This window comes from Anomaloglossus baeobatrachus, chromosome 3, assembly GCF_048569485.1.
Source record: "Anomaloglossus baeobatrachus isolate aAnoBae1 chromosome 3, aAnoBae1.hap1, whole genome shotgun sequence".
Classification (NCBI taxonomy): domain Eukaryota; kingdom Metazoa; phylum Chordata; class Amphibia; order Anura; family Aromobatidae; genus Anomaloglossus; species Anomaloglossus baeobatrachus.
Genome location: NC_134355.1, coordinates 173,588,228 through 173,609,662, shown reverse-complemented (window position 1 = coordinate 173,609,662; position 21,435 = coordinate 173,588,228). Strand labels below are relative to the sequence as shown.

At 48.1% G+C, this 21,435-nt stretch overlaps 1 protein-coding gene across 1 annotated transcript in view; it reads left to right on the top strand.

Annotated features, from left to right (window-relative positions):
• Positions 1-21,435, top strand: part of ANAPC1 (anaphase promoting complex subunit 1) — a 348,684-nt gene that overhangs the window by 311,994 nt on the left and 15,255 nt on the right. Inside the window, exon 43 of the mRNA XM_075339585.1 lies at positions 17,830-17,916. Within this exon, the coding sequence (XP_075195700.1) occupies positions 17,830-17,916 (87 nt within the window). The remainder of the gene's footprint in view (positions 1-17,829; positions 17,917-21,435) is intronic.

The window sequence follows — 21,435 nt, the reverse complement described above, 5'->3', positions numbered from 1 at the left end:
GCTCTATGATTCAGGATTGTATACCTTACCCATGCAGGTTCATTATGCTACGATATTACCAGAGGGCTCTCATGTTACATGACACTTGATACTGCACAATTTGTTGTATTGTATACTATTTATGCTGCCGGATTTCTTTTTTGCACATACATTGGTATTTTGGTGCAACATTTTGGGCTCGGCTCCGCCAAGTGGATGTTTTTTGTCTTCATGTCAGTTTTAAATGCTTTTAACATGTCATTTTTGTGTATCCGATAAAGGTGTTTTTTGCTCATTATACTTACTCAGTGTGCCCCTGATTCCGTGTGCAGAATCTGTTTTCTCTTGTATATCACACTTATTACACCCACTCTTATTTAAAATAAGCTTTGGAGGAAGATTCTCCGGGAGATCTATGTCCCGCTCATACCGTATATTACAAAAGTGAGTACACCCCTCACATTTTTGTAAATATTTTATTACATTTTTTCATGGAACAACAATGAAGATATGACTCTTTGATACAATGTACAGTAGTCAGTGTACAGCCTGTATAACAATGTAAATTTGTTTGTCCCCTAAATAACTCAACAAACAGCAATTTGTCAAAATCACTGGCAACAAAAGTGAGTACACCCTAAGTGAAAATGGTCAAATTGTGCACAAAGTGTTAATATTTTGTGTGATCATCTTATTTTAAAGCAGTGATTTAACTTTCTTGGGCATGGCATTCACTAGAGAACTAGAGTCACTGAAATCCCCTTCCTTTCCTACATGACAACATTACAGAGCTGGTGGATGTTGGAGACCTTGCGCTTCTCCACCCTCCATGTGAGGATGCCTCACAGATGCTCAGAAGGGTTTAGGTCTGACACCTCTAGCCTCAGTTTCTTTAGCAAGGCAATGGTTATCTTTGAGATATGTGTTTGGAGTCGTTATCATGTTGGAATACTGCCCTGCAGCCCAGTTTCCAAAGGGAGGGGATCATGGTTTGCTTCACTATGTCACAGTACATGTTGGCATTCATGGTTTTCTCAATGAACTGTGCTCCCCACAGCTGGCAGCACTTATGAAGCCCCAAACCATGACACTCCCACCACTGTGCTTGACTGTAGGCAGTGTTGTACTCCTCACCTGGTTGCCACCACATATGCATGACATCATTTGAACCAAATAAGTTTACCTTGATCCCATCAGACCACAGGACACGGTTCCAATAATTTATGTCCTAGTCTGCTTGTCTTCAGCAAACTGTTTGCAGTCTTTCTTGAGCATCATCTTTAGAAGAGACTTCCTTCTGGGATGACAGCCACGCAGACAAATTTGATACAGTGTGTGGCATAGGGTCTGAGCACTGACAGACTGACTCTCACCCCTTTAAACTCTGCAGCAATGATGGCAGCACACATACATCTATTTTGAAATGACGTATTAATATGACGCTGAGCACGTGCACTCAACTTCATTGGTCAACCATGACGAGGCCTGTTCTGAGTGGAACCTGTCATGTTAAACCGCTCTATGGTCTTGGCAACCGTGCTGCAGCTTAGGGTGTTTGCAATCTTCTTATAACCTAGGCCATCTTTATGTAGAGGAACAATTCTTTTTTCAGATCCGCCCTGTCACACATCGAGATAAATCTGCGGCAGATCTGTGGCTGCAGTGAAATTGTGGACAATCAGTGCCAGGTTTGTGGCTGTGTACAAATGGAACAATATGTCCATGATTTCACTGCAACCACAGATCTGCCAAAGATTTATCTCTGTGTGTGACGGGGCCTTTAGAGAATGAGGTGACATGTTTGAACGTCCAGTCACCAGAATGTGAGTGATGATGCCGAATTTAATACCTTCCCCATTCACACCTCAGACGTTGTAACACGAATGAGTCACATAACACCAGGGAAGGAAAATGGCTGTTTGGGCACAATTTGACCATTTCTCTGACGCCTCATTGGGGGACACAAGACCATGGGTGTTATGCTGCCTATCCATAGGAGGACACTAAGTAGATGCAAAAGCATAGCGCCTCCTCTGCAGTATACACCCCCTGGCCGGGCCAGGCAACCTCAGTTTTAGCTTAGTGTCTATAGGAGGCACATCTCTGCAGACTACTGCAGCAAGAATTTTTTGTTTTTAGAGGGCGACGGTTCCTTCGGGGACCGATTTCCCAAAACCATCAACAGGCGGGAACGCGGAGTGTTGCCTCCCCGTACCACCTCCTGCGACGCTGGATCCTGGGCTGTTACTCACTGGACGACAGGTCTCATGGCACTGATTTTCCAGAGTCCAGAGCAGATGAAAACATTCTCAGCCCCTCTTGCAGGCTCTGAGTTGATATTCGCTCCGCACCAGCGTGACCAGACTGCCATCTCCACAGGAGTTGAGGTGAAATCATTCTGAGGTGAGATAATTCCGATTTTTCCAGAGCCCCAGAGCATTCCTCAGTCCCTCTGGCAGGCTCTGAGTTGATACACGTTCTGTGACCGGGCACAGCAGGCGTCAGAATCTGCACACTGGCTCCCTGACAGGAAACTGGAGCAAAGGTCACACTGACTGGATGCACATGGGCTGAGATTTGGCTCCCTGACAGGAAACTGGAGCAAAGGTCACACTGACTGGATGCACATGGGCTGTGATTGCAGACACATGCAGAGCATTCCACTTGTGGCGGGGGGAGGGGACAACTCCCTGGACTAAGTGCACCCGCAGCTGCGGTACACTTAAAGAGGTTTTTCTGTCCACCATTGTTGTGCATGGCTGGAGGGGGGAAGGGGAGTCCTTTCCCACCATTTTTTTGTTTATTATATTTTCTCATGCCTTCTTGTCAGAGCTAAGCCCTGCCCCCTACGACACTCGATAAGCCACGCACCCTCACGAAAGCGCGCGTAACCCTCCTCACACAGGATCTGCAGAGCATTGCTGCAGAGCATTGCTCCCTCTTGTTGTGATCAGAGCCTGTGGGCGTCTCTCAGAGCTGGCTTCCTCCTTCCCACAGGAACAGTGACGCAGGAGGGGGAAAGGGTCATCAGGGTTCTGGATGAGTTATAGCCTCACTTACATATTAACTCTGCAGAGCATTGCTCCCTCATTACAATCAGAGTTTGTGGCTCATCAGCCAGGGGCTGCAGTCACATGTTTTATGCCCTGCACAACTACAGAAACAACTATAAGACTATTAATGTATCCTGCCACGCTGAGCTACTAGGGGATGATAGCACCTCTTCCCTCTGTGAGTCCGGTGCCTTTGTAGCCCCCCCCCCCACCCCCCGCCACTACCGCAGCAACCGCTGCCAGCCCAAAGCCTACGGCTCCCAGTCCCCCAGAATGGGCACAGTTCCCAGAACCTGGTGCTGGCTATGCAACATCGTCCTACACCCCTCGGGGCCCCTGGACAGAACGCAGCCTGATGACACCTCTATAGAGGGTCCTTCTGATAAGAATCAGCCCTCTGCTTCACCGGTTGCAGATCAGAAAAAGGGCATGACCCCCATGGGTCTCCCTCTGGGGTTCACAGATGGGGTTCTCCCACATGTTCCGCGGTCTCTGAGGAGCCGGAGGAAGGGGAATGATGTTTGTACCGGGATGATTCCTTGGTTTCAACCTCCCCGAGCAATCAAGCTGCGATGGACTCCCTTATTGCAGCAATCTACCAAAACTCTGCATGTGGAAGATCTCCCATCCACTACTACTGACCCTGCGGTCTCCTTTAAAAGGGTGAAGAAACTTAAAAAAAAAAAAAGAGCTTTTTGACGCCGCTTCGGTATCCGTAAACTCATGGAGTCCCGATACCCCTTTGGCTTAGCTGTCTCTAAGGGCTGGGCCGATCCGGCCTTGCTGGACCCTCACCCGGCTTCCACCTGCCTGAAGGACCCTCCTGTCTTTTACTTGATGGATCCTCCTTCAAGGACCCGACAGACAGACAAGTGGAGCAGCTCAATCGCTCTGCCTCGAGGCCACGGGTCCCTCTCCCCTTCTGTGTGGGTCGCACAGGCACCAGGACTACCAGTTTTCTTCAGACCCTCACAGATGTAACTGTTCACATTGCTGCGGCGGCGGAGTACCTCATGCAGGCCTCCCTCGGCGCTGCTACCTGCGCAGTTATTGCCGCCTCAAATACCATAGCCATCCGTAAGGCCCTCTGGTTCCAATAATGGAGAGTGGACTCGGTCTCTAAGAAGCCTCTCACAGTACTCCTTTCCAGACCGATGGTTTGCCGATCGTCTGGACAGGCTCTTTTTTTTTTTTTTTTTGTCTGACGCCACGGGAGGAAAATAGTACCTCTCTCCCCCAACTCTAGCCCAGGATGTTTTTTACTAGACACGCAGGGCCCGACCTTCTCAGCCCTCCCAGAGTCCACCTCGTCCTGGCAGTCTAGACAAAGACCGAGAAGTCTCGTCCTTCTCCATCTGGGCCACCGCCTCAGACCACAAATGGGTGTGATACCTTGTGTCTTCCGGTTACCACATTGAATTCTGGACCCGATCCCCTGGTCAGTCTTTTCTCTCAAACCCCCCAAACGCTCCAAAACACCACGAGGCCTTCTCCTCAGCAATCCACTCCCTCCAAACGGCGGGGGTGATGGTATCTGTTCCGGATGGCGAGAGGTTCAAGGCTATACCTATTGTGGTCGCCAAAGAAAGACGGGTCAGTTCGTCCCATCCTGGACCTCTAACACCTGAGCAAACATGTGCACGTAAGGAGATTCAGAATGGACTTCCTAGGGTCCATTATTACCTTTATGGTCAAAGGAGAATTCCTTGCTTCCCTAGCTATCAGGGACGCGTGCCTGCACATACCCATCGCTCCAGCTCACCAAAGTTTCTCCGCTTCGCGGTTCAGGACTTCTTGTTTTCATTTGTGGCCCTACCCTCGGCTCTGCCACAGCACCAAGGGTCTTAACTAAGGTCATGGCGGCCGCTATGAGTGCCCTTCACGCCAGGAGAGTGGCTGTTCTGCCTTGCTTGGATGACCTCTTCATCAAGGGCTCAACCAGCCTGCAGATCTCTGTGGGTACCCTATCCCGCTTAGGGCGGCTTCTGACTCCAGTCAAATCATCCCCGGTCACGTCAAAATCCGTCACCTCCCTGGGCATGTCCCTGGACACTCTTCGGGGCTTGATATTTCTCCCTCAAGTCAAGGCGACCGCTCTACAACAAGCGGTACACTGCCCTCTACGTACTCCTGAAACTTCATACGATTCAGTATGAGAGTGCTAGGTACGATAGCGGCGGCTATAGAGGCAGTGCTGCTCGCTTAGCCACACCACCGCCCACTGCAGCTTGCGCTTCTAGCTGACTGGGACAAGAGCCCCTTTTCCTTGGACGAACTTTTCACCTGACACCTTCAGTCAGGTATGCGCTTTACTGGTGGCCTCAGTCCTCTTCCATATCGAGAAGGAGTTTTTCTCCCCCAAGTGGACTGGCTACTCCTGACCACGGACGCCAGCCTCTTAGTCTGGGGAGCAGCATACTGGCTCCACACTGCTTCGGGACGTTGGACACCCCAGGAGTCTTCCCTTCCCAGAAATCATCCTGAAAATCAGCGCGATCTTCTCACGCTTAGGTCATTCCCCTTTTCTGCTAGCAGGTCGTTTGATTCGGGTCCAATTGGACAATGCAACAGCTGTGGCCTATGTCAATCAGCAGGGAGGTACCAGCAGCAAGACAGCTTATCTCGAGGTCCTCAGGATCCTCACCTGGACCGAATCGACGGGGGTCTGTGTTTTCAACGTTACACATACCGGGAGTAGAAAACTGGGTGTCGGACCTTCTAAGTCGCCAAGGCCTGGCTGCCGGAGAGTGGTTTCTCCACCCAGAAGTGTTCTCACACATCTGCACTCACTGGAGTACACCAGACGTGGAATTAATGGTGCTCTACAAATAAATAATAATAATCTAATGGCCTCAAGGTTGAACGCAAAGGTACCCGCGTTCTTAGCCATGTCACGTGACCCACAGTCCATTGGCGCGGATGCTCTAGTCTCCTGAAGTCGTTTCCGTCCAACTTACATGTTTTTTGCCTCTGCCCCTGCTGCCGCGAGTAATCAGGAAGATCAAGGCAGAAGGAGTCCCGGTGATACTAATAGCACCGGACTAGCCCAGGTGCGCCTGGTATGCTGAATTAGTACAATTGCTCATAGCGCCTCGTAAGCATCCCAGACTTGCTGACCCAAGGGCCCATTTCCCATCAGAACTCCAGAGCCCTGAAGCTGACGGCCTGGCCATTGAGACCTGGACTTTAAAAAGAGGGAGATTCTCTCCTGCGGTCATCTCCACCTTGTACAGTGCCCGAAAGCCGGCCTTCATCCCATATTTACCACCGTACATGGAAAACTTTCCTTTTCCAGTGCAGGGAATCTAATGTCCAACCTATGCCTCTGGCGATCCCCAGACATCTTGATTTTTTTTTTTGCAGTCAGGTTGCAAAAGGGGTTGGCCCTCAGCTCCCTTAGGGGGCAGGTTTCATCTCTCTCAATATTCTATCAATACCGCCTAGCTTGCAATCCGCAAGTCAAGACTTTCCTCAAGGGTGTTTCCCATCTAGTTTCCCTGTATAAACGGTCGCTGGACCCATGGGACCTCAATCTCGTTTTGGACGGTATCCAGAGGTCCCCTTTTGAACCTCTTAAGGAATCTTCTCTTGCTCTTCTCTCCTGGAAGGTAACATTCTTAGTGGTGATTACGTCCATCAGACAAGTTTCGGAACTGGCATCACTCTCTTGCCGCGAACCCTTTCTGATCTTTCATCAGGACAAGGTGGTTCTACGCCCCCTTCCGGATTTTCTTCCGATGGTTATTTCCCCGTTTCATATGAACGAGGACATTGTTCTGACTTCCTTTTTGTCCACACCCAGTCCATAGGGTGGAAAGGTTTCTACATTCGCTAGATCTTGTGAGGGCTCTCAGATATTACGTACCCAGGACAGCCCCTTTAGGAACATAGACTCCTTGTTCGTCATTCCTGAAAGGCCTAAGAAAGGACAGGCAGCTTCATAGGCAACGCTGGCTCACTGGAGTCGCTCTGCGATCCAGGAAGTCTACCGCTTGCAACTTAAGCCCATTCCTAGTGGGCTGCGGACTTATTCCACGCAAGCAGTTGGCGCCCCTTGGGCCATTAGGCATCAGCCTTCAGTGGAACAGAGGTGTAAGGCTGCGACCTGGTCTTGCCTACATACTGTTTCAAAGCGTTACTGAATCCATACCCAGGCTTCGGCTGAGGCGAACCTAGGTAGGAAAATTCTGCAAACGATAGCCAGGAGCGCCTACTGAGATAGGTACTCCACTATCTGGGACTGGTTCCTAGTCCTTGGGTTGCGTTGTTTATTGTTTACCCACCCATGGACTGCTTTAGGACGTCCCATGGTCCTGTGTCCCCCAATGAGGCGTCAGAGAAAAACGGATTTTTGTGTACTCACCGTAAAATCGTTTTCTCTTAGCCATCATTGGGGGACACAGCACCCACCCTGTTGCCCTGTTGGGCCTTGGTTCTCTCAGTACCTTATTTGGTTATGACTCTTTTTTTCTCATGTTGAGAAGTTTTTACTGTTTTTTTCTCCTACTGCTTGTGTACTAAAACTGAGGTTGCCTGGCCCGGCCAGGGGGGGTATACTGCAGAGGAGGAGCTATGCTTTTGCATCTACTTAGTGTCCTCCTATGGATAGGCAGCATAACACCCATGGTCCTGTGTCCCCCAATGATGATGGCTAAGAGAAAATGATTTTACGGTGAGTACACAAAAATCCGTTTTTTTACTTATTGGTGTACTCACTTCTGTTGCCAGCGGTTTAGACATTTATGGCTGTTTGTTGAGTTATTTAGAGGGCACACAAAACTTACACTGTTATACTGTACACTAAGCACTTTAGATTTTATCAATGTGTCATATCTTCAGTGTTGTTCCATGAAAAAATATAAAATATTTACAAAAATGTAAGGGGTGTACTCCTGTGATATACTGTAGTTCTTAACAGCTCTTTCTTATATTCAGATATATGTGGAATTTTTTTAATTGAATTGCAGATATCAATGTATCATATTACTCAACTTTGGCTTTCATGCACATATAGACTGCTAGAAATGTGCAGTAATACATCCAAGGATTTGTCACCGCCAAACCCCCATCATCTATTCCCTTCTGCAGAGTTTCCATTTAAATAGAGGGGGGGGGGGGGGTGCTTAGTCCATGTAAATTGTCCAAAAATAGAGTTAATTTTGTGTCAAAACCATGTCTGGCTTACATAACAGCTGCAGCAGCTATAGGTTTTTGATAAGATTTAGGCTAAGTTCACATTTCTGCTTAAATGTATCAGTCACAATCCACCGCTCTGGTAAACAACGCTATCCGTTTAGCGGATTCCATTGTGTCCCATAGACTTGCATTAGTGGCGGATTGCGACTGATGACCCTGCGTTGCGTCCGTTGCATCGAGGTCCGTTGTTTTTTGACTGACCGCTGGGCAGGGAGCAACGCAGAATGTAACGTTTTTCTGGCCGTCAAAATTGACGCACCGCGCAGGAATCCGCCGCAGTCCGTCACGCTTGTAATGTATGTCCATGGTGCTGGATTCCGTCGTAATCCGTCTTACGACGGAATCCTGCGCTGGATTCCGTCATGCTCTACTGAGCTTGCCCAGTATGTTTGGCACCCCCACTGGGCTGTCCCAAACACAAACGGATCATGACTGATCCGTCAAAAAACGGACGCACAGAGGATGCAACGGACGCAACGGATCAGTTTATTTCACAGGATTCCTGTGAAAGGAATCCTGTGAAAAACACATCCGTTGCATCAGTTGACAACTTAAAAACGACTGATCCGTTGCTGACGGACCTGACGGATTTAAAACAACGGAAGTGTGAACCTAGCCTTATATGTCCGACTACAAAGAGAGCAAACCTAGACTAAGAAGAGTTTCATCTTTTGTGCAGACAATGTGTTTAGAAGTTTCACTGCTGGAGATGTTTTAATGACAAACTTGTTGACCATTTCCATTGACGAACAGCAGAACTGTGAGTGCTGCTCTGGACAATAACATGTATTCACAAAAGTAATAAACTTTTTATTCATTAATGTAAAGTGTAAATGACACGGAAATCTGATTTTTTTTTTTCCTGACCGTTTCAGAACTGTCTTACTACAGTGAAATTTCTTAACGTAAAGTGAAAAAGGTCTAGAAGGGTGGTCCTCTGTAGAAGACCGCATCATTACTTAAGATGGGAATAGAAATCTTTCAAAAACCATAAAGGGGGAACCCCAATAAAATATAACTTTTAATTGTGTTATTTAAAAAGACCAAAACAAAAAATGGATAAAGTGCAGAATATATAATAACACGTGCTTGGAGGGAGGATGAACAAACAGACTGGCCCTATATAAGCGCTAGTCAGCCTCTCCCTACCTAGCAATGGAGGGCATGACACCTCTGGACCTTTCTGCACCTCTGTTTTGACCTCTCAGGGAGGCTCCTGCATTGGTTGTTTGCTTCCTGCTTGTCCCCTGATGATTCCCTGGTATCTGCAGGATGAAATGCGTCAGAACGTCTTCTTAGGACAACTTCTCAGATAAGTTACTTGGCTCACCATCTGACTGGTATGAGGGGATCTCTATTTTGTCCAAGTGGTGTATCTTGCTGACTGTGTAGGACTTATTAGGGTCATGCAGGGTTTCCCGTTGGTGAATGGGGGCGCCACAACCCTAGGGCATCATACCCTCCATTTCTAGGTAAGGAGAGGCTGACTAGGGCTTATTTAGGGCCAGTCTATTTGTTCATCCTCCTTCCACATGTTATTATATATTCTGCACTTGATCCATTTTTTGTTTGTGTTTTGGTCTTTGACTTTTTAAATAACACGATTAAAAGTTATATTTTATTGGGGTTCCCCTTTTATGGTTTTTGAACGTTTCTACCCCTATTTCCCATCGGCTGTGGCCTGGTAATATATAACAATGGAAATCTTTCACAGAAAACTCTGGTCTTTATCAGGAGTTGAGATGTGGTTTCTCTGTTGATAAGAGTCCCATTTTTTGATCATGCCTGTGGTCTTTCAGCCCGTGTCATTGCTATTTGCAGTGCTGGATAAAGAGACATACTTGTCAGTGTGGGATGTTGTGTGAATGCAGATGTTTCACCCATGCCGTTCTAGATGTTAAGTCTTGTTTTTGTTTATGTATATGAAGAATAGTGATTGTCAGAGTTCTAGGAAGAGGATGGGTGGGATGACTACAGCTGTGTGCCATCTATTGCTACACAATTTCAGAGACTCCAGCTGGCTTTAAACCCATTTCTCTGCATGTGTCATTTGTGACAATTAGCTCTACAAAGAAAGATTTCTTCAGCGCTCTATTGGGAGACCCAGACGATTGGGTGTATAGCACTGCCTCCGGAGGCCACACAAAGCAATTACACTAAAAAGTGTAAGGCCCCTCCCCTTCTGGCTATACACCCCCAGTGGGATCACTGGCTCACCAGTTTTCTGCTTTGTGCGAAGGAGGTCAGACATCCACGCATAGCTCCACTGTTTGTAGTCAGCAGTAGCTGCTGGCTATATCGGATGGAAGAAAAGAGGGCCCATATGGGGCCCCCAGCATGCTCCCTTCTCACCCGCGGTGGTGCTTGTAAGGTTGAGGTACCTATTGCTGGTACAGAGGCTGGAGCCCACATGCTGTTTTCCTTCCACATCCCCTGGTGGGCTCTGTGGAAGTGGGATCTTGCCGGCCCCCAAGCCCTGAGGCCGGGCTCCATCCACAGACCCAGAGAACCTGCTGGATTTGGAGCGGGAGTGCCGTTCAGGGACAAGGCCCTGCAACTTTCAGGTACTCTGTGTCCCCGGCAGGCACGGACACTCTCAAGGCTTGCTGAGCGTTATAGTGCGCCGGGGACAGTAGCGCTGTGCGCTGGGGTTAGGTCACTGCAGCTTTGCTGAGTGACGTTACATGTTGGGAACTACTGCGCCGACCGCTACTGGAGCGGCGGCGCAGCTGCGACTTGTGGTGCGCCGGGGACTTTGCGCCGACCGCGCTTTTACGGCGGCGGCGCTTCTAACTTTAGCCCCCGGCTTCTGCGGCCTAGCGCCGCTTCGTTCCCGCCCCCACCCTGTCAATCAGGGTAGGGGAGAGACGCTGCTCAATTGGCAGCGCCGAGGGCTGGAGCTCTATTTACATGCTCCAGCCCTCTCACTAGGCACAGTGGGAAGCAGGCTTCCCGCTCTTCGTCTGTATACGCCCAGGGCCCGCCCCCCCTCTCCACAAGGACGCCGGCAGCCATTACACATGCGGTCTGGCTGGGGAAAGGCAGCAGGCTCTGGGAGACCCAGACTAAAGGGATTTCGGCGACCACACACCCGCTCCTAAGCGGGCGGTAAGCTGCACTTTAGTGCTGGCCCCACTAGTGCCTCAGTGTTATATTAGTGTACTTTTTTCTTAGTACCATATATATATATATAGTTGCACTGTAAGGTCGCTTCTTGGCTGGACACCCTGTACTGCTCTGAGGAGGCAGCAACATGTCATCCGCAAAACGCAAGGGTGCCAAGGCACAGGCTGTGTACACTGTTTGTACTGCATGTGGGGCTGATCTACCGGCAGGCTCCAAAGACTCACATTGTATGCAATGTTCAGTCCCAGTGGCACTCCGTCAGCCAGAGCCTATGGTGGTAGTGGCCCAGGCAGAGACGCCTGTGAACCCTGCCCCGGTGACGGGGACAGACTTTGCAGTTTTTGCTGATAAAATGTCTGTGACTATGTCAAAAATCCTGGAGACCTTGCAGTCCAGGCCAGTTACTCAGACCATGGACACTGCTGTGTCTATGCTCTCCGGTCCCCCTCAGTTGGAACTAATCCGTACTTCAAGGGGGTCTCAAGCATCACAGGCTGAAGTCTCTGACTCAGATGACAGTCCCAGGCAGCCTAAGCGTGCTCGCTGGGAAAGACCCTCCACGTCATCACACTGCTCAGGGTCTCAGCGAGAAGAGTCTCTCTGTGATGAGACTGAGGACGGTGATCAGGATTCTAATCCTGAGGCCCCTCTCAATCTGGATGCCCCTGATGGTGACGCCATGGTTAATGACCTTATATCGGCAATTAATAGACTGTTGGATATTTCTCCCCCAGCCCCTTCTGCAGAGGAGGCAGCTGCACAGCAGGAGAAGTTCCATTTCCTGTATCCCAAGCGTAAATTAAGTGCTTTTTTGGACCACTCTGACTTCAGAGAATCGATCCAGAAACACGACGCTCATCCAGACAAGCGTTTCTCTAAACGTTCTAAGGATACCCGTTATCCTTTTCCCTCTGAGGTGGCCAAACGCTGGACCCAGTGTCCAAAGGTGGATCCCCCAATTTCCAAGCTTGCGGCTAGATCCATAGTCGCAGTAGAGGATGGCGCTTCACTTAAAGATGCCAACGACAGACAGATGGACCTTTGGTTGAAATCTGTCTATGAAGCTATCGGCGCGTCGTTTGCTCCAGCATTCGCGGCCGTGTGGGCACTCCAAGCTATTTCAGCTGGTTTAGCACAGGTGGATGCTATCATACATCCAGCAGTGCCGCAAGTGGCGTCCCTAACTTCGCAAATGTCTGCGTTTGCGACCTATGCTATCAATGCTGTCCTAGAATCTACGAGCCGTACCGCTATGGCGTCCGCCAATTCTGTGGTTTTGCGCAGAGCCTTGTGGTTAAAGGACTGGAAAGCAGATGCTGGTTCCAAAAAATGCTTAACCAGCTTGCCATTATCTAGAGACAGACTGTTTGGTGAGCCATTGGCTGAAATCATAAAACAGTCCAAGGGTAAGGACTCTTCCTTACCACAGCCCAGAGCAAGTAAACCTCAACAGAAAAAGTGGCAGTCGAGGTTTCGGTCCTTTCGAGGCTCGGGCAAGGCCCAATTCTCCTCGTCCAAAAGGACTCAGAAAGAACAAGGGAGCTCAGATTCCTGGCGGGCTCACTCACGCCCCAGGAAAGCAAATGGAGGAACCGCTTCCAAAGCGGCTACCTCATGACTTTCGGCCTCCTCCCTCCGCATCCTCGGTCGGTGGCAGGCTCTCCCGCTTTTGCGACATTTGGCTGTCACAGGTCAAAGACCGGTGGGTAACAGACATTTTGTCTCGCGGGTACAGAATCGAGTTCAGTTCTCGGCCTCCACTTCGGTTCTTCAGAACCTCCCCACACCCCAACCGAGCAGATGCCATGCGGCAGGCGGTGGACTCTCTAAGAGCAGAAGGAGTCGTGATCCCTGTCCCCCCTCAGGAACGGGGGCGAGGATTTTACTCCAATCTCTTTGTGGTTCCAAAAAAGGACGGCTCCTTCCGTCCTGTTCTGGACCTAAAACTGCTCAACAAGCATGTGAACGCCAGGCGGTTCCGGATGGAATCCCTCCGCTCAGTCATTGCCTCTATGTCTCAAGGAGATTTCCTAGCATCAATAGACATCAAAGATGCTTATCTCCACGTGCCGATTGCTACAGAGCACCAACGCTTTCTACGCTTCGTGATAGGAGACGACCATCTTCAGTTCGTAGCTCTGCCATTTGGTCTGGCGACAGCCCCTCGGGTGTTCACCAAGATCATGGCGGCAGTGGTAGCAGTCTTGCACTCTCACGGACACTCTGTGATCCCTTACTTGGACGATCTACTGGTCAAGGCACCCTCTCAAGAGGCATGCCAACTCAGCCTGAATGTTGCACTGGAGACTCTCCAGGCGTTCGGGTGGATCATCAACTTCCCAAAGTCAAATCTGTCACCGACCCAATCACTAACGTATCTTGGCATGGAGTTTCATACTCTCTCAGCGATAGTGAAGCTTCCGCTGGACAAGCAGCGGTCTCTACAGACTGGGGTGCAGGCTCTCCTTCAAAGTCAGTCGCACTCCTTAAGACGCCTCATGCACTTCCTCGGGAAGATGGTGGCGGCAATAGAGGCGGTTCCGTTTGCGCAGTTTCATCTGCGTCCACTTCAATGGGACATTCTCCGCCAATGGGACGGGAAGTCAACATCCCTGGACAGGAAAGTCTCCCTTTCCCAGACGGCCAAGGACTCTCTGCAGTGGTGGCTTCTTCCCACCTCATTATCACAGGGAAGATCCTTCCTACCACCGTCTTGGGCGGTGGTCACGACAGACGCGAGTCTGTCAGGGTGGGGAGCAGTCTTTCTCCACCACAGGGCTCAGGGTACGTGGACTCGGCAGGAGTCCACCCTTCAGATCAATGTTCTGGAAATCAGAGCAGTGTATCTTGCCCTACTAGCCTTCCAGCAGTGGCTGGAAGGAAGGCAGATCCGAATTCAGTCGGACAACTCCACAGCGGTGGCATACATCAACCACCAAGGGGGGACACGCAGTCGGCAAGCCTTCCAGGAAGTCCGGCGGATTCTGATGTGGGTGGAAGCCACAGCCTCCACCATATCCGCAGTTCACATCCCCGGCGTAGAAAACTGGGAAGCAGACTTCCTCAGTCGCCAGGGCATGGACGCAGGGGAATGGTCCCTTCACCCAGACGTGTTTCAGGAAATCTGTCGCCGCTGGGGGGTGCCGGACGTCGACCTAATGGCGTCACGGCACAACAACAAGGTCCCAACCTTCATGGCACGGTCTCGCGATCAAGGAGCGCTGGCGGCAGACGCCCTAGTGCAAGATTGGTCGCAGTTCCGGCTCCCTTATGTGTTTCCACCTCTGGCACTCTTGCCCAGAGTGCTACGCAAGATCAGATCCGATTGCAGCCGCGTCATACTTGTCGCCCCAGACTGGCCGAGGAGGGCGTGGTATCCGGATCTGTGGCAGCTCACGGTCGGCCAACCGTGGGCACTCCCAGACCGACCAGACTTACTGTCCCAAGGGCCGTTTTTCCATCGGAATTCTGCGGCCCTGAACCTGACTGTGTGGCCATTGAGTCCTGGATCCTAGCGTCTTCAGGATTGTCCCAAGGGGTCGTTGCCACCATGAGACAGGCTAGGAAGCCCACGTCCGCTAAGATCTACCACAGAACGTGGAGGATATTCTTATCCTGGTCTTCTGCTCAGGGAGTGTCTCCCTGGCCATTTGCATTGCCTACCTTTCTTTCTTTCCTGCAATCTGGGTTAGAAAAAGGTTTGTCGCTCGGCTCCCTTAAAGGTCAGGTCTCGGCGCTATCCGTCTTTTTTCAGAGGCGTTTGGCACGCCTTCCTAAGGTGCGCACGTTCCTACAGGGGGTTTGCCATATCGTACCCCCGTACAAGCGGCCGTTAGATCCATGGGATCTGAACAGGGTACTAGTTGCCCTCCAGAAGCCGCCCTTCGAGCCTCTGAGGGAGGTTTCACTTTCTAGACTATCACAGAAAGTGGCTTTTCTGGTAGCGATCACATCTCTTCGGAGAGTGTCTGAGCTGGCAGCACTATCATCCAAGGCTCCCTTCCTGGTCTTCCACCAGGACAAGGTTGTGCTGTGCCCCATTCAGGAGTTTCTCCCGAAGGTGGTATCCTCTTTTCATCTTAATCAGGATATCTCTTTGCCTTCGTTTTGTCCTCATGCAGTTCATCGGTATGAGAAAGATTTACATTTGTTAGATCTGGTGAGAGCACTCAGAATCTACATTTCCCGCACGGCGCCCTTGCGCCGTTCGGATGCACTCTTTGTCCTTGTCGCTGGTAAGCGCAAAGGGTCGCAGGCTTCTAAGGCCACCCTGGCTCGATGGATCAAAGAACCAATTCTTGAAGCCTACCGTTCTGCTGGGCTTCCGGTTCCATCAGGGCTGAAGGCCCATTCTACCAGAGCCGTGGGTGCATCCTGGGCATTACGACACCAGGCTACGGCTCAACAGGTGTGCCAGGCAGCTACCTGGTCGAGTCTGCACACTTTCACCAAACATTATCAGGTGCATACCTATGCTTCGGCGGACGCCAGCCTAGGTAGAAGAGTCCTGCAGGCGGCAGTTGCCTCCCCGTAGGGGAGGGCTGTCTTGCAGCTCTAACATGAGGTATTTCTTTACCCACCCAGGGACAGCTTTTGGACGTCCCAATCGTCTGGGTCTCCCAATAGAGCGCTGAAGAAGAAGGGAATTTTGTTACTTACCGTAAATTCCTTTTCTTCTAGCTCTTATTGGGAGACCCAGCACCCGCCCTGTTGTCCTTCGGGATTATTGGTTTGTTTGCGGGTACACATGTTGTTCATGTTGAACGGTTTTCAGTTCTCCGATGTTACTCGGAGAGAATTTGTTTAAACCAGTTATTGGCTTTCCTCCTTCTTGCTTTTGCACTAAAACTGGTGAGCCAGTGATCCCACTGGGGGTGTATAGCCAGAAGGGGAGGGGCCTTACACTTTTTAGTGTAATTGCTTTGTGTGGCCTCCGGAGGCAGTGCTATACACCCAATCGTCTGGGTCTCCCAATAAGAGCTAGAAGAAAAGGAATTTACGGTAAGTAACAAAATTCCCTTCTTTACAGTAATCTCCTCTACCTGACAGGGAGTAATTTACTGATTGCTGCAGGGATGCGCAGCAATCTGGAGAGCAGCGCTCTGCAGATCCCCATCTAAAAGGAGGTGGAGCATGCACCCCTCAAGCCTATTCATTCTCTACGAGACTGTCCGAGTGCCATACTTGGCTATCTTCCACGGTTCATAGCATAGCACCAACATATTCCTCAGCACTTCATGCATGCAAATCGCTGAGTTCTAAAACGCAACGTGCGCATGGATTATGCACAATCTTCATAGATTGTGCTGGGGACGCAGAACTCATGCAGTTATGCTGCAGTGCAATACGCAGCGTAACTGCATGCAAATAAGCAATGTGTGCACATAGCCTTACTTTGCCAGCTAACACCCAGCCTTCTCAGTTTAGCTTAATGTGACTTGGAGGCAGACATGGGTCTGATTGTCAGATCAGTCTTAGCTATGGTAGATTAGGTTAGGTGCTAACCTTCTCTCAAAGTTCCTTTCAGGTGCATTGTGGATCATCCCGGTTTGGTCTGGCAGAGGTACTACCATTGCTCTCTGATTTTTTTTTTTTTTTGCCAATATGGAAAGGCAGGCTGAGCTGAGGTGTGCTTGCCTGGACACGACTTATTTCCCCCCTGTGGGGTTGAAGCCTCCTAGATTTTGCACCTCCAGTTGTCGCGACCCTAGTTGTCTGTTCCATAGTGACTTTTCATAGTCTTCGGTTCACATTTTTGTGTAGCTTTTACCTTTTCGTCTAGGGATGAAAGTCTTAGCAAAAGGTTACTAAAAGTGGCAGTTAAGGGATTGCTATTTTTTTTTTTTTATTATCATTATTATTTTTTTTTTTTTTTTTTCTTTAGTACTATTATTAGTTTTCCCACCTGAGGGACAGCTTTAGGACATCCCATGGTTCCTATGTCCCCCAATTAAGCAACCAAGTTAGTTTTCATTTAGGGACACAGCACACATCAATGTTAGTTCAGTCGGGCGTGCATTTAAGTCGGTTTCTCTCTTTGGGTGGTTATTCTGTTCTTTAGGGTTTTTTTCATGCTTTAGTTGTTTTGAGCTGTTTTACAACTTTTTCACTAGTTGAGGAGGCTTGGTGTTAGCAGGCAAGGTGTATTCTGTAGGGGAGAAGACTTTTTTTTTTTTTTTTTTTTTTTTTCTTTTTAAAATGTATTATTAGTATCAGCGTTCAAGCGGCAGTAGACTAAACAATGGTTCCTGTGTCCTCCAATAAAGACTATGAGAAAGAGATTTTACAGTGAGTTCCACAAATCTTCATAGTCTTGATTTAGATTTTTATTAGTTGGTGCCCTTAAGGTAAATTCTAACCATTTTATGAATAGATTACAGTGATCTTGTTGATTGCCAAAAATGCCTTTTAGAATTGTAAACATTTGGTAACTGTGTTGACTGCCTGATAAATGGACTTTTTCTTCCTGCTTTAGCCCGAGGCCATTTCTGCTTTCACATCCGATCCAGCACTCTTATCATTTGCAGAATACTTCTGTAAACCTTTATCTGACATGGGCCAGGTAATTATGTTTCAATTTGTGTGTTAAGATGCGAAGATCCACACTATGACACAAGTTGTACACTTTCCACTGTACCATTATAATTGTGATATCAATGTTTCTTTCTGGGGAAATTACGGTGGAAAGTATCTTGTAGGAATCATGTGTTGATGGCACATCATCGCTGCAGCCAAGTACACAGAGGCCTACTGGCACAACATAGGATCTAAGTTTATGGATGTTGTAGGTTGTTTAATCCAATTTTTTCCTTTTGGGTTTTTTTTTTTTTTTATGGCCTTACATAGTTATATTTGATCGTATCATATGAGGCCCCCTAAAAAAAGTAATTCAAATATGCTGTATATAAGAGTCCAGGACGCTTTGTAGTATGTAAAAATCACTTTATAATACTCACCTAAACAGTCGGTGCGGTGAAGACTGGTCGAATGAGTGTCTCCGTTCTTCTTCTGAAGCCTGAGTGCATGACGCGTCCTAGGCCATTCACACAGGCCGGCGTTGAGGTCCTGCGTAGGCGCACTTTGATCTGCCCTGAGCAGCGCAGATCAAAGTATTGTAGTGTGCTTGCGCAGGATCTCAATGCCGGCTAGTATGGATGAAGTAGGACGCATCATGCACCCAGGCTTCAGAAGGAGGAGGACAAAGATGGCTGAAACAGGAGGCGCCGCACCTGGAGAACGGAGACACCCATCCGACAAGTCTGAACCGTACCGACCATTTAGGTAAGTATTATAAAGTCATTTTTACGTTCTACACAGCAGCCCGGTGTTTCTTATATACAGCGTGTTAGAATGCTGAATATAAGAGCCCACTGGTGGTGGCTGCAGCTTATAGGACCCAAATCTGGTGACCGGTTCCCTTTTAAGTTTGTGTAATTTGGCAGGAATCCTATTGGCACTGCCACTTACTCGATCGAGCATCGGGATGCTCGGGTACTCATAGAGCTTGGCCGAGTATCGCAGGTGCTCAGATGTGTCAGCCATGAAACAGCGACTACAATAAACAGGCTCGTTTCACTGCATGATGTGTGCAGGAGACCCAGGGATAGACATTCACAATCTCTGAATGGCTCTCACTGGGGGTACAGCAATGTTTTCGGATGTAGTGTATCAAATAAAAAAAAATCCTCAATCCCCCTGGATATGCTTTCTTTATGTCTGGCTGCATTTGTGAGGAGAGCTGAATTGCTCAATCATTGACTTCCTTTATTCTCGTTACTCGAGTTGCGCCCATTCAGAGCGTCAGACCTGCTCATCTCCAGGACCGAGCACCAGAGTATTTTAGTGCTTGCCCATCTCTAACCATAACCTCTAAAGTCATAGTATTTTTTGATATGTTTTCATTTGCAGCAAGGTTGAAAAGTGGAACGGACTGTGCGTGTGTACCCAGAGTCAGTAGTATTAGTGTTGTCTCTGTGTAGGTGTGTTTTTCAAAGGTAAAAAGTGTAGTGTATGGTCGGTTTAACCCAATACCAATATGTTACCTTCCTGTCTTTTATATGATTTCAGGAATTGAGCCCAACTCTTTCTCAGCATATGACATTGCGGGGTGACGAGGGGTTGTTACAAGTGCCTGGGGTCTGCTGAAGACCCACGTTTTTGTTATGAGTGTACAGACCTTCATTCAGATGAGCGAAGGTTCAAATCCCCTTGGGGGGGACTAAAAACTGCAGCAAAAATTAAAAAAAAAATTGTTTTAAAATCTGAAAGAAAAAAAAATCAGTTGTAATCAACCCCTTTTACCACATTAAAAATACAGAAAAAACATTTAAAAAATACGTATGTGATCTCTCCATGCCATAGTCAGATTTATCAATATACACTGTATTAAAATTACGCTGTAATGAGAAGAAAAATCTAAAAGGCATAACTTGGGAATTTCAGTCACCACAAAACAGCAAAAAATTGCAATATGAGGTAATGAAAACATCGGATCTACCCCAAAATGGTATCTATAAAGATTTCAAGTCAAGGTGCAAAAAACAATCCCTCACACAGCCCCATCCACTGAAAATTGAAAACATATTGGATCTTGGAAAGTGGTAAAACAAGCTAATATTTCAACAATAATAATAACAGAAAATTAATAAATGTTTGCGATCAGTGTAATCATATTGACCTGGAAAATCATATTGCTGTGTCATTTTCACCATATTATGAATACCGAAAAAACACTAGCGGTATCCTACTTGCTTTAATTTCTCGCCTCACTTGGATTTGTTTTCCCGCTTCACAGCCCATCACATGATAAAATTGATGGCATCATTAAAAAATACATCCTTCATATGTCAGAGGAAAAATTGAAAGGTTACAGCTCCTGGAAGAATGGGAGGAAGAACCTTAAGTTAGGTCAAGAAGGGGTTAATTACAGTAGTGACATGTCCAAAACCTTTTTTTTTTTTTTTTTTTTCTTTCTCGTGACTAGTTTTTGAATGGATCTGCCCTTCCATTCTAGAGGTCCTGTGTTTGGCTCCTTGGGGAAAAAAAACCAAAAAGCAATAATTAAACCTATAAAGGAATCTGCTGGGCACAGTCAGATTCTGAAAAGTCCTGTAGTCTCCAAAAACATCTACATGTGAGCTTAGAGCAACGTCTTGCATACAAAATAGCACAGCATGTATACTATGTCTGCTATGAGCTAGCAAGCACTACACCGATCAGTCTCCCCTCTATGGGCCCCACTCATCCCTGTGCAGCTGGGTAGGCTGGGCAGATACTATTTCCACCCGTATTTTTTGGAATTAATCTCTATCCCTTTAACTTTACATGTTTTTTTTATTGCGCTTTTCAAGGTTTTAATCTGTTTTTACACAATAAAACTTTACCATTTAAAGAGTAAACATTTTTGTTGTTTAAATATTGATCAACCTATGAAAATGATTTTGTTTTGGGTTTTTTGTAATATACTTCATTACCTTATTTAACATCCTCTTCCAAACACTACTTTTTTGTTACTTGTTACTTCAAGCTCCCTAAGGGTATGTGCCCACGGAACAATATACCCGCGGACTATTCCGAAGGTTTGTACGTAGTTTTCCCGCAGCTGCTGGCTGGAATCCGTAGCTATCCATTGGTGCGGCATTCGTGCACTTTTGTTGCGGTAAACCTGCGGGACAAGTGCGGAAATACCTGCGGAAGTCCCAGCCTCTATCTCCATAGTGGAGGAATTCCGCAGCTATTTCACATGAATAATTGACATGCAGTTACGTGCGGCTGCGGGACATCCGCAGCATATTCCACAGCCGCACATACCACAGCATGGACACCGCACTCCCCATGTCCCATAGGATAACATGGAGAGTGTCTGTACTTGTGCAAACCTGCGGATTTATCTGGAAAATCCAGATAAATCCGCCGGTTTTCTGTAGGAAAATCCAAAAGTACGTTGTCCCGTGGGCACATAGCCTAAGAGTCTGCTTTCAACTGCTGCTCAGAAATCATGCAGACTCTTACTTACAGAGTCTGCATTTGGGACTTTTCCTGTCTGAGCCTCTCTGCTCCCCTCCACAATACTCAGGGAAAG